Raw genomic sequence first — 13583 nt, forward strand, 5'->3', positions numbered from 1 at the left:
CACTCTGTCCAAATAGGGACTCTGACTGTAGTCAGGGCAAGGGAGTCACACAGCTAAGATAACCCATAACACATGGCATGAGCAGTCAGGCTTATCTTAATAGCAACGTGTAAAGTATTTGTACACACACACACACACAGTAACACATTGAAAACACTCCACAAGGAGTCCACACCACTTTAGAAAAATAGCTAACAAAAATCCAATATACACAAGTCAAAATATCACTTTTAAAAGATTTAGCAAGTTTAGTCCATAGAAATCAATGGATGAATATGTTTTAGCACAAAGTACCTTAGATGCATCAAATATCAAAGACAAGGCAAGGCGCAGGCGAGGTGAAGTGCTGGAAAAGCAAAGCCATGTGTCAGTTTCTCACTACAAAGGGGAGGGGATGCATCTGTACCTTACTGGCAGAGGAGGTGATGTTGCGGTTCCTTACTGGCAGGGCGGTGATGCGTCGGTTCCTTACTGGCAGGGGAGGTGATGCGTTGGTTCCTGACTGGAAGGGGAGGCGATACGTTGGTTTCGGACACACTGCCTTGATTCCTTACTGTGGTATAGTGTCGAAGAATCGGCACCCAGGGACGATGCATCGAAAATACATACGTGCTGTGTCGTTTCAACAGTGGCAATGCAGGCACTGCAACAATTCCACAGCCGTCAAGCAGGTGTTGGAGTCGTAGTGGATGTCACGGTCATCAGCAACAGGGTACTCTAGACTCATATGCCAGTGATTCTTCTGACGTTCTGTGATGGTGAACTGGGGCTTACGGTAAAAACCATGGTTGATGCTTCAAGCAGAAACCATGCTTCGGACAAGCAGCGGTGATGCGTCGATCTTTTGCAGCAATGCGACGATAAAACAAGTGCTGGGAGTAGATGCATGGATTTTCTCCTCAGCCTTTCAAGCTTGCACTTCCAATTCCCCAGGAACTGGATTTGGCACCACTTGGCAAGTCAGGACTCTCAGCAGAAGAGCCTAGGCACTGGCAGATGAAGTCTTGAGGGCCCTAAGACTTCTTAACGGGAGGCAAGCTCAACTCAAGCCCCTTGAGAACCTTGCAAACAGGATACAGAAAGCAAAGTCCAGTCCTTTCACTCCCACGACAGAAACACCTAGCAGCAGGCCAGCTCATCAGAGCAACTGACAAAGTGTCAGTCCCTCGTACAGCATCCAACTCTTCTTCTGGGCAGAATGTCCTCAGTCCAGAAGTGTTCTGAGTTTAGGTTGTCAGGGATCCAGTACTTATATCAGTTTATGCCTTTGAAGTAGGCAAATGTCAAAGGAAAGACTTGTATTGCATAAGATCCTGCCTTTTTCCTGACCTGGCTCCAGACATATCTACAGGGCGGGGGGGTGGAGACAGTGATGTGAGGACAGGCACATCCCTGTTCAGGTGTCAGTGACAATTCCACCCACCACTCTAGCTCAGGAAGGCCCATCAGCCTGTTGATGGCCCATCAGGATATGCAAGACACACCTCAGCTCCCTTTGTGTGACTGTCTAGAGTGAATGCACAAGAGCCCAACTGTCAGCCAACCCAGACGTGTATTCTACAGACAGATAGAGCACAGAATGGTTAAGCAAGAAAATGCCCACTTTCTAAAAGTTTGAAGAATGGGGGAGTCAGGTCCTGGGACGTGGGGCTAGCTGGACCATTAATAAACTAAATACACAGATTGCCAGCCACACACTTACTTAAATCCTCTACTTTTGAGGGAACAAACCATAAGAAACTTCCTGGTTCGTATGGGTATATCACTCTAACCCTTTTATTATTTATTTATTTTTTGTCTTTTTTTTGGTTTTGATGTATGAAAGGGACACCTTATCGTTTTATATTTTACACCTAATATACAATTATTTACAATTCACAGTTATTTACAACACAAACACATACACATGACTAATTGTATTATACAAAGTTGTTTGCTTTGATATATATACACTCAAATATTCATAATACGAAGACAAAATCATCCGTAATTACATAAAGACCAGAGTCAAAAGTATAAACTTGAAATTTAGAATAGGCAGTTGATGACAATCATAAATCAATGAACTACAGTTAAATGTAGTCAGCTCGAAAAAGAAGAAATAGACTTTAAATTAATTCATTCAGCCTATTCAACAAATAAGTGTCTAATCTTTTTACGCCAACGCGTTTCCAATCCGGTACGTCAACTCCACGGATTCTCATCAGGGCTCTGTCTTAATACGGGATATCTGCAAGTGTATAATGCAAAACTTGTTTTAGCTACATTTCTGACAGTTGTTTCAGCTTCCAACTACATTTAACTCGTGTTCCTCTTATTACCTGTTGAACCAGCTGCCGCCGGTCAAGGGTAGAGTATTAGTCTTGACTGAGTATCTTTGCTTTTCGATATCTAAAAACAAATATAGGTATCATGACCTGTTCTTACTCACTTTCTCAGAACAGAATGGGGCACATATGTTATCAACATACCTTACTGGATCATTCTCGTGATCCTTCGTTTTCACCAAATGAGATTCAATTTTCAGTCTTGTATTTGACTTACAGCCTGAAAATAATGGGAATAGCGTTTTAGGCGCTTTTTAAGCACAAACAGAGAGAGTATGGCATCCACTACTCTACTCGGCATACCTGCTCTGAATGATTCCTCGCTTGGGCTGTTCGTGTTCTAATCGGGTACAGCGGTAAACGCTTTTAGACCATGCAGGCACCACTTTTCAAAGTCCTTATTAGTCGCGCTCGTTTTCCCTTTAAAGGAAATAACATCGTTTTATTAGGCTTCTGGGGCTACTACATTCTTAGTGGCAGTTTAAACCTATGTTGGCTATGGACTTACTTCAACATGCTGTAACTCGGCGTCTGGCTCGCAGTCACTTAGTTTGGCAGCCATGTTGTAGCGTGGTTTTGGACCTACTTTAATCCACTCGCGTGGCGGCCATCTTGGAGTGGGGTGGCTAGAGAAGGCTATTTAGATGTAAAAAAGGGTGAATTTCAATCACGTTTGTTAGCGTATGCGCATATGACGTTGACCCTTTGACATGAAGGCACTATACTGGATATGGATCACACTCTAGATATTTCAGATAGCGAATTGAGTCCGCTTAGTGCGCTATTAAACTTCAGTATAAGATAAGACTCTTTTTTCAGTAGAAGTTTATCATGGTCAATGGGTCTGGATTGTTGCAGAACATATAGAATTGACCACTTCAAGTCATTCTCGGTGTGTTTATTTTCAATAAAATGCTCCACCATAGGTGCTGAAAGCATTTTATTCTTGATTCTAGATTAAGCATGGGCGGAAAATCCGTTACGCTCGCGGATTTTGCGGATTTTTGGTAAATTGGCAATCCGCGAGATTCGCGAATTTCCCGCAAAATCCGCAAATTCGCACGCAGCGGATTTTTTTTCTTTGCGGTGTAAGTTCGCAATTGCGAACATGTAGGTGCGGCGGGCAGCAACAATCTCGCACTCGCGAAATTACAAAAATTGCAATTCTGCACAAGAAATCTACTAGCAAGCAGCATAGACCTTCTGAAAATGATTATTTTTATCAGAATAACTCCTCAGGTTGACATTTGCCTGCACTTTTTTAGATTTGAGGCCTTTTGATTTTCTTTGGATAACTTTTGGATTAGAAATCAACTTTCTCATATAAGCTTGGTGGGGCATTAAAGTTGCTGTAATGCTGCTCTGCAGAAAAAAGAGTTTTGCAAAAGTGAAAGCAGGTTCAAAAGTTCAAACTCATCATTAGTAACCGTTCCCTGTAGTGCTTCCTGACAAGGGCCCCTCCAGAGTTCAGTTGCTAGTTGCAACAATTGTATGACCCTGCTCTGACCCTCACAGCAGGCTCATAGAATAGCTACAAGTAGGCCACAAAGGTCCTGGAGAAAAAAAATTGCACTGCAACAGAAAGCAAATTACAGATAAGGAAGCAGGTGTCAGACTGGAATTTTAAAACAGTGACACATTCATAAATCAACCCCAAATTAATTCATGTCAGTTGAAGCAGGCAGGTGTGCTTGCTTTTTCCCCCCATAATCTACAGTGATGATGAACCAGAGGGTGGCATAAGGCATTGATGTACCAGAGGGTGGCATGGGTGAAACAGAGGAGGCAGGGGTGAAACAGAGGGTGCTGGGAACCTGTGATGATGAACCAGACATAGAAACAACATAATCGTGACCGTTGCGAGCTGACATGTAAGTTCGCAATTGCGAACTGTTACAAAACCCTCGCGAACTGTCAGAAATCCTTGCGAACTGGCAGAAATCCTTGCGAACACCAAAAAAAATAATCCGCAAATTCCCAGTTCAGTTGCTAGTTGCAACAATTGTATGACCCTGCTCTGACCCTCACAGCAGGCTCATAGAATAGCTACAAGTAGGCCACAAAGGTCCTGGAGAAAAAAAATTGCAATGCAACAGAAAGCAAATTACAGATAAGGAAGCAGGTGCCAGACTGGAATTTTAAAACAGTGACACATTAATAAATCAACCCCAAATTAATTCATGTCAGTTGAAGCAGGCAGGTGTGCTTGCTTTTTCCCCCCATAATCTACAGTGATGATGAACCAGAGGGTGGCATAAGGCATTGATGTACCAGAGGGTGGCATGGGTAAAACAGAGGGTGGCAGGGGTGAAACAGAGGGTGCTGGGAACCTATGATGATGAACCAGACGTAGAAACACATAATCGTGACCGTTGCGAGCCGACATGTAAATTCGCAATTGCGAACTGTTACAAAACCCTCGCGAACTGTCAGAAATCCTTGCGAACTGTCAGAAATCCTTGCAAACACAAAAAAAATCCGCAAATTCGCCACAATTCGCGGATTTTGCGGATTGCGAGTTCGCAAATTCGCAAAATTCGCGAACGCCAGATTCGCAAAACTCGCCCATGCTTCTTCTAGATTTGTGTTGCGTTATGCGCATATTTACTTGTTGTGTTGTCTTGCCTATGTAGATTTTATTACATGGGCAGATTACTACATACACAACATTACGTGTTTTACAATTTGAGAAACTCAAGTGTTTCCACTTAATATTCCCATGTTGAAATTCCTTCCCTTCCACAGTAGACCCACAGGCCACGCATGTCCCACACTTGTGATGTCCCTCAATGGGTTTCATTCCCCATTGCGACAGTAAGTCGCTCTTAGGTTTGGGTAATGCTATCTCTGCTCGAACAAGATGTTGTCCGATGCTTCTGTTCTTACGATACGCGAAAAGGGGACGGGGAAATGGACAGTCCAAGTTTTCAAGTAAGTGCCAATTTTTTAACACAGTTTGTCTGAATTTATTAGTGTCAGGCCCAAATGTGGTGATACAGACCAGCCGGTCTAATTCAGCCTTTGATTTAATCTGTAGCAAACATTTGCGTGGTGTGCATCGTGCCCGCTTGAATGAGTTTTTTAACAATTTTTTAGTATAACCTCGGCTTTCCATTTCATGACAGAATGTGTCAGCGTGTCTTTCGTATTCCGACAATTCCGTACAGTTTCTCCTGATACGGAGCAGTTGACCGTAAGGCAAATTAGCCTTCAAGTTCCTGGGGTGGTCACTTTGGTGGTGCAGTATTGTATTTTTGTCAGTCTGCTTCTTGTACAAAGAGGAGGCCAACTTCCCGTTTGAACATGTGATTTCCACATCCAGGAATGTCATTCTTGTGTCACTGACCTCTATTGAAAATTTAATGTCTGGATGTTTAGAATTAAGCCATCCATGAAATTTCATCAACTCAACAGGAGCCTCACGTCGTCGATATATCGTAGCCATTGCTTAATGTGACTGCAGTACGGGTTATCCTTTTCAATAAATTTTTTCTCATATTCCGCCATATACAGTATGGCCATCTCAGGAGCATAGGGGCATCCCATAGCAGTCCCTTTGGTCTGCATAAAGAACTGCTCATTAAATCGGAAGTAATTTTTGTGCAACGCTATTTCTGCCAATTTAAGAATGAAGCTGGTAGGGACTCGATGTGGTCTTGCACGAGCTTCTAAATAAGCAGCTCCTGGCAGGGGAGCCACACGGAGTTGATGAAATTTCATGGATGGCTTAATTCTAAACATCCAGACATTAAATTTTCAATAGAGGTCAGTGACACAAGAATGACATTCCTGGATGTGGAAATCACATGTTCAAACGGGAAGTTGGCCTCCTCTTTGTACAAGAAGCAGACTGACAAAAATACAATACTGCACCACCAAAGTGACCACCCCAGGAACTTGAAGGCTAATTTGCCTTATGGTCAACTGCTCCGTATCAGGAGAAACTGTACGGAATTGTCGGAATACGAAAGACACGCTGACACATTCTGTCATGAAATGGAAAGCCGAGGTTATCCTAAAAAATTGTTAAAAAACTCATTCAAGCGGGCACGATGCACACCACGCGAATGTTTGCTACAGATTAAATCAAAGGCTGAATTATACCGGCTGGTCTGTGTCACCACATTTGGGCCTGACACTAATAAATTCAGACAAACTGTGTTAAAAAATTGGCACTTACTTGAAAACTTGGACTGTCCATTTCCTCGTCCCCTTTTCGCGTATCGTAAGAACAGAAGCATCGGACAACATCTTGTTCGAGCAGAGATAGCATTACCCAAACCTAAGAGCGACTTACTGTCGCAATGGGGAATGAAACCCATTGAGGGACATCACAAGTGTGGGACATGCGTGGCCTGTGGGACCACTGTGGAAGGGAAGGAATTTCAACACGGGAATATTAAGTGGAAACACTTGAGTTTCTCAAATTGTAAAACACGTAATGTTGTGTATGTAGTAATCTGCCCATGTAATAAAATCTACATAGGCAAGACAACACAACAAGTAAATATGCGCATAACGCAACATAAATCTAGAATCAAGAATAAGGTGCTTTCAGCACCTATGGTGGAGCATTTTATTGAAAATAAACACACCGAGAATGACTTGAAGGGGTCAATTCTATATGTTCTGCAACAATCCAGACCCATGGACCATGATAAACTTCTATTGAAAAAAGAGGCTTATCTTATACTGAAGTTTAATAGCGCACTAAGCGGACTCAATTCGCTATCTGAAATATCTAGAGTGTGAGCCATATCCAGTATAGTGCCTTCATGTCAAAGGGTCAACGTCATATGCGCACACGCTAACAAACGTGATTGAAATTCACCCTTTTTTACATCTAAATAGCCTTCTCTAGCCACCCCACTCCAAGATGGCCGCCACGCGAGTGGATTAAAGTAGGTCTAAAACCACGCTACAACATGGCTGCCAAACTAAGTGACTGCGAGCCAGACGCCGAGTTACAGCATTTTGAAGTACGTCCATAGCCAACATAGGTTTAATCTGCCACTAAGAATGTAGTAGCCCCAGAAGCCTAATAAAACGATGTTATTTCCTTTGAAGGGAAAACGAGCGCGACTAATAAGGACTTTGAAAAGTGGTGCCTGCATGGTCTAAAAGCGTTTACCGCTGTACCCGATTAGAACACGAACAGCCCAAGCGAGGAATCATTCAGAGCAGGTATGCCGAGTAGAGTAGTGGATGCCATACTTTCTCTGTTTGTGCTTAAAAAGCGCCTAAAACGCTATTCCTATTATTTTCAGGCTGTAAGTCAAATACAAGACTGAAAATTAAATCTCATTTGGTGAAAACGAAGGATCACGAGAATGATCCATTAAGGTATGTTGATAACATATGTGCCCCATTCTGTTCTGAGAAAGTGAGTAAGAACAGGTCATGATACCTATATTTGTTTTTAGATATCGAAAAGCAAAGATACTCAGTCAGGACTAATACTCTACCCTTGACCGGCGGCGGCTGGTTCAACAGGTAATAAGAGGAACACGAGTTAAATGTAGTTGGAAGCTGAAACAACTGTCAGAAATGTAGCTAAAACAAGTTTTGCTTTATACACTTGCAGATATCCCGTATTAAGACAGAGCCCTGATGAGAATCCGTAGAGTTGACATACCGGATTCGAAACGCGTTGGCGTAAAAAGATTAGACATTTATTTGTTGAATAGGCTGAATGAATTAATTTAAAGTCTATTTCTTCTTTTTCGAGCTGACTATATTTAACTGTAGTTCATTGATTTACGATTGTCATCAACTGTCTATTCTAAATTTCAAGTTTATACTTTTGACTCTGGTCTTTATGTAATTACGGATGATTTTGTCTTCGTATTATGAATATTTGAGTGTATATATATCAAAGCAAACAACTTTGTATAATACAATTAGTCATGTGTATGTGTTTGTGTTGTAAATAACTGTGAATTGTAAATAATTGTATATAAGGTGTAAAATATAAAACGATAAGGTGTCCCTTTCATACATCAAAACCAAAAAAAAGACAAAAAATAAATAAATAATAAAAGGGTTAGAGTGATATACCCGTACGAACCAGGAAGTTTCTTATGGTTTGTTCCCTCAAAAGTAGAGGATTTAAGTAAGTGTGTGGCTGGCAATCTGTGTATTTAGTTGACTTTCTAAAAGTGGCATTTTCAAATACAAAATTTTAAAAAACAACTTTACCAAAAGATGTATTTTTAAATTGTAAGTTCAGAGGCCCCCAATCTCTAAATCACTGTCTGTCCCAGTACACTGGCCCCCCTCAGGGCCTGCTAAACCGCCTCCAAATGGTACAGAATCAGGCGGTAAGACTGATTTTTAAACAGCCGAAATGGCAATCGGCTCGGCCTTTACTGGTCAAACTACACTGGCTGCCTATAGTACATCGTTCAATTTTTAAGACAGGCTGCATAGTCTTCAAACTTTGCTCAGTACGAGCCCTAAATTTCTTAACAGTCGGATCACCAAGCATGCCCCAATACGTAACCTCCGATCTGCACACCTGCATCTTCTTACCCTCCTCACCATCAAACTAAAAAGGCAGGGTGGTCGTAGGTTTTCCTACTTGGCACCTAGGCTCTGGAATTCATTCCCACTCCCAGTTAGGAACTGCAACAACCTGCTGGGCTTCAGAAAGACCTTGAAGACATGGCTTTTCGTGAAACCTTATTAATTCTGGACTGGGCTCTCAACATTCATTCAATTAGCGCCATGAAACCTTTGGTGACCGTGCCCTTTATAAATTCTTCCTAACATAGCATAACATAACATACTCCCAAGGGTAAATTACACTTAAAAACATATTTCAAGGCAATCCCCATGTTACTCTATGGGAGAGATAGTCGTTGGATAGTGAAAAGCGAAATTATCAGCATTTCACTATTAGGACATGTAAAACAAAACAGTACATGTCCTGTCTTTAAAATACATGGCATCCAGCCCATGGGGCTACCTTGGGCATAATTTAGGGGTGCCTTACATGTAGAAAAAATTGAAAATGTGGGCCTAGCAAGTGAGTGCACTTGCCAGGTCAAAATGGCAGTTTAAAACTTCACTCACAGACACTGCAGTGGCAGGCAGAGACATTTTTGCAGAGCTACTCATGTAGGTGGCATAATAAGTGCTGCTGGGCCACTAGTAGCATCTGATATACAGGCCCTGGGCACACTTGGTGCATTTTACTAGGGACTTAATAGTAAATCAAATATGCCAATCACTAATATGCTTTAGACAGAGAGAATATGCACTTTAGCCCTCGTGAGTCGTGGTAAGTGTGCAGAGTCCTAAAACCAACAAAAACAGATCAGAAAAAATAAGAGGAAGTAGGCAAAAGCTTTGGGGATAACCCAGCAAAAAGGGCCAAGTTTGAGATCGTAGATTGCCTTTATGTGCACCTGGGTACTTTTTCAGTTCGCAATAAAGTTTGTGATACGGGACCTAAATATAAAAACAGAACAGATATATGTATCAAAGTTGAGTTTGATGTCCTTGACCTGACCATTCGACCAAGGTCCTGAAAATGTCAGTTTTGCATGACAGTGAATCCCATAGCCAGCCCGCTAGAAGCAACATCAGAAATGACATTATTGTCAAATATCTGGGCTGTCCATCAAATGCCGAGCATATCCATGAAAATTATCCACGGAATGGCGTTATGTCAAGAATGGATGGCTGTTAATGATCTGCAAACCCCTCTCACACTCCCTGGCATTGATAACCATGTATGCATACATATTTGCACAAACATGGATACAATGGCTCGTTTCGCACACATTCACAAACATGCACACATTAAAACAAACACACAAGACAGATATTTCAGCCTCTCACCCTGTGCCCCCTACTCTTACCTATGGTGAGCATCCAAGCTGGCTAATGTGTGATCCTTGTGGCCAGCTCACGATGCCCTCAGGGTGAGTGCGTGGGAAAGCAGGAGAAGGGAATTATGTCCAGGTGCACCAACCCATGGCGTTCGAAGCATGCCCATGATCCAGGAAATGCAGAGCAGCTTCCTACCTCCAGATCCCTGAAGAGCCCGAAAACCTACCCAGAGTGGGCTCGATGTACAAGGGGGAGGTCTGGAGCACAGTGGCCAGGGCGTCAAGGGCAGGGGAACCAGAATGGGGAGGATTGGGATACAAGATTTAGGCACCTGTGAAGTCAGAGATGCATATATGTTCCATTTGATAAATGTTGGTCTGTGCTTTTCCAAAATCCACAGTTTTCATTCTTAACCTGGGAAAATACTGCTTTTAGCTGTGTCTTCATTCCCTCACCATTTATATTCCCACTGTGTGAGTATGTTTCCTCCTCAAACCTCCACCTCAACAGGTGGATCTGTGCCAAACACACCTACATTGATGAGCTGCACAGGTATTTCACCCCTCCTGTTATTTCAATATATACATTTAGTTTACTCCTTTGAACTCTTTTACAAAAACCTATGCTGTATAGATCCTAGACCTAAAGAGCGAACCATTAACAAAAGGCACAGCACTGTAAGTAAGGTGTGTGGTTATCTTTAGACTTGTATACCTCCGAATCAGTATGCAAGGCAACGACTCCACGTGTTCGATTCTACATTTTCCAAGTGGTTGTAAGCAGTCCTGCATATACAAATGTAAAATCTATTGAGAAGCTGATCTGGTATTCTTGGATATTATATTTTTAATGAAGTTTTGTATTGAGCAGGTATTTATAGCGTGTGTATCCAGAATAATGCCAGTAAAACCCAATCTCTCATTTAGTATGGAGTATGCTTTTTCAGTTTGACTGTATTATGACGAAAAATTATTGATGTGTGTCTGGTCCTGTGCCGATGCAGTGCCTTAATAAAATCACTGTATTATGTCCATTATCCATCGGTACAATGGAATGGCCATCGATAGAAAATGAATTACCTATTAATTGGTTATTATTGAACTGTCAATGCACATATCTTTTCTGCTCATTGTCTACAGAGCGATTTTGTATTGAGAGCATCCTTGAACAATGCAATATTGTTCTCATCGTGAAAAAAGTATCTGATTGTTTTAAATGTGATTACTTGCAATGAATGGCAGGAGCACTCATCTTTAAAGATAATGATGTTACACTGTTTTTATATTGTGCACATGCATTTTAAGAGAAAGCATGTAAGTTAGAAACATGAAACGCTTCGAACTTAAAAACAACTCGTGAGAGTCAAAGGTTAACATGCAAAACGACGTTGCTTAGTGTGTCTGTCTTTCCGTACGGCATCACGCATCAACAAACGTCATGCCCCAGACGGGACTCTGGGCCCAATAAAATAGCACTGTCCACATGCATTCATTTGTGTAGCATGCTGTTGCATCTCAGGGACAAGTCTCACCTTTACAAATAAAGCTGTTACTTCAAATAACAGCACTGTTTACGAACCAGAGCGTGGCTAAACCTAAAATGAGATTGTTGAATACAGTCACAGAAAACAGCATTTTTCCAGACTTATTTCCTTGTCAGGAACAATGGTTTTATGCCGTATCTGTAAACAAGGCCCATAAAATCTGCTTTTGTTGTTGTCTGATGTAGAAAAAAATGGTCACTTAGAGTGATGTGTATTTCTCTTTTGTTCCAGGTCTTTCTTAGAAATTCCACGTCCTGTTCAGCAATCAGTGAGTACAGGGTGGAGGTCCGACCTCCTCTGCAACGCCTGGACTTGTTCATGGGACAGTTTAACTCCATCTTGCTAACATCTATATCTGTGTTCACCCAGGGGCAACAGACATATGCCAACCTAGGAACCAGCACTGGACGCTTCATGCAGGTATGTCTTATAACGCACCAGGAACTCTCAGTCTCGTGAACAACTTGTATCTTAACATTTAACTGTGTGGATCTACCCCAGTATGAACGGATTCCTTTGTGGTGGAAGAATTTCGAGCTCAGGCAGAGGGTTCTTTCATTAAAACTAGGCAATAAGTAATGAATAATATGTTTTTCGATGGGAGAAGAAATTAAACGATAAAGACAGAGGTTTTTTTTTTTTAAAGTTACTCCCGCTTTGATGACCTGTGAATAGTTGCATTTAAATGTGACTGGCTTTTGTAAATATGAAAGCACTTTAGATATGTGTCCGTTTATCTGTGCACCATCAGTGTGTGGTAACTGGAGAATGTCAATGTACACAGAGGGTTCCTGTATAACACAAGCTCTAAACAAAAGGCTATTCATACACAATGTGCTAGAATAAGCTCTCTGACGTGAACAGAACAAAGACCTGAAAGCTCTGCACATTACACACTTCATTCAGTGTGTGTTTTCAGATGTTTATTCACAAAGGTTTTTTTAGTTCACAAACGGGCCGAATTGTAGAATTGGGTGTTTAGTTAAGTGAGTTGGTGTGTGAGTGTCTGTATTGGAGAGGGTGTGGCTGCATGAATGGATGTAAATGCGCAAATGTGTGAGTCCTTGTATGGTTGTGTGAATGGGTATGCAAGTGGGCGTGTGGGGGTGTGAGTGAGTGTGTGAGTACATGTATGTGTGAGTGAGTGGCTGTGTTTTGAGGCTGTATGGATGAGTGAATGGGTGTCTGAGTGGCTGTATAGGTAAATAAGCGGGGTGTGAGTGGCTGTATGGGTGTGTGCATGGCTGTGTGAGTTGCTGTATGGGTGAGTGACTCGTATGAGTAGCTGTATGGGTGAGTGAGTGGTTGCATGAGTGACTGTGAGTGAGTGAGTGAGTGAGTGTGTGAGTGACTCTATGGATGAGTGAGTTGTTGTGTGAGTAACTGCATGGGTCTGTGAATGAGTATGTGCGTGGTTTTGTGGGTGTGTGAGAGGGTGTATGAGAGGTTGTGTAAGGAGTGTGAGTGGGTGTTTAAGTGGTTCTGCGGATGATGTTTTGAGATGTCATCATTAATGTCACTGACTATGTCATGAGTGATGTGATATGTGAGGTCATAAGCAGTGCATTGCCTGGGTGTAAATTATAGTTAGCTCATGAAACTATAACTGCTGAATTTCACTGGTTTTCTATGAGTGAAATTGGAGCCTAACTCTAACGTCCCTGTAACCTTTGTTTTTTTCAGTGCATTTCTAAGGTTTTTTTCAATGCTATTTCCTAACTATAATGTCCCTGCAAACGTTGTTTTTTTTGTTAATTTCTATGTTTTTGTAATGTTATTTCCTAACTATAAAGTCCCTGTTTTCTTTGGTTTGTTTAGTGAATTTCTAAAGTTTTTTAATTTTATTACCTAACTGTAACCTTTGAGAGTGAGTGTAT

The 13583-nt window shown here is 41.7% G+C and overlaps 1 protein-coding gene across 1 annotated transcript in view; it reads left to right on the top strand.

Annotated features, from left to right (window-relative positions):
* The window catches only part of MET (MET proto-oncogene, receptor tyrosine kinase), a 426751-nt gene that overhangs the window by 158327 nt on the left and 254841 nt on the right, over positions 1-13583 (top strand). Inside the window, exon 3 of the mRNA XM_086919386.1 lies at positions 11938-12126. Coding sequence (XP_086775512.1) covers positions 11938-12126 — 189 coding nt within the window. The remainder of the gene's footprint in view (positions 1-11937; positions 12127-13583) is intronic.

The sequence above is a fragment of the Lissotriton vulgaris genome, chromosome 1_1, assembly GCF_964263255.1.
Source record: "Lissotriton vulgaris chromosome 1_1, aLisVul1.2, whole genome shotgun sequence".
Classification (NCBI taxonomy): Eukaryota; Metazoa; Chordata; class Amphibia; order Caudata; family Salamandridae; genus Lissotriton; species Lissotriton vulgaris.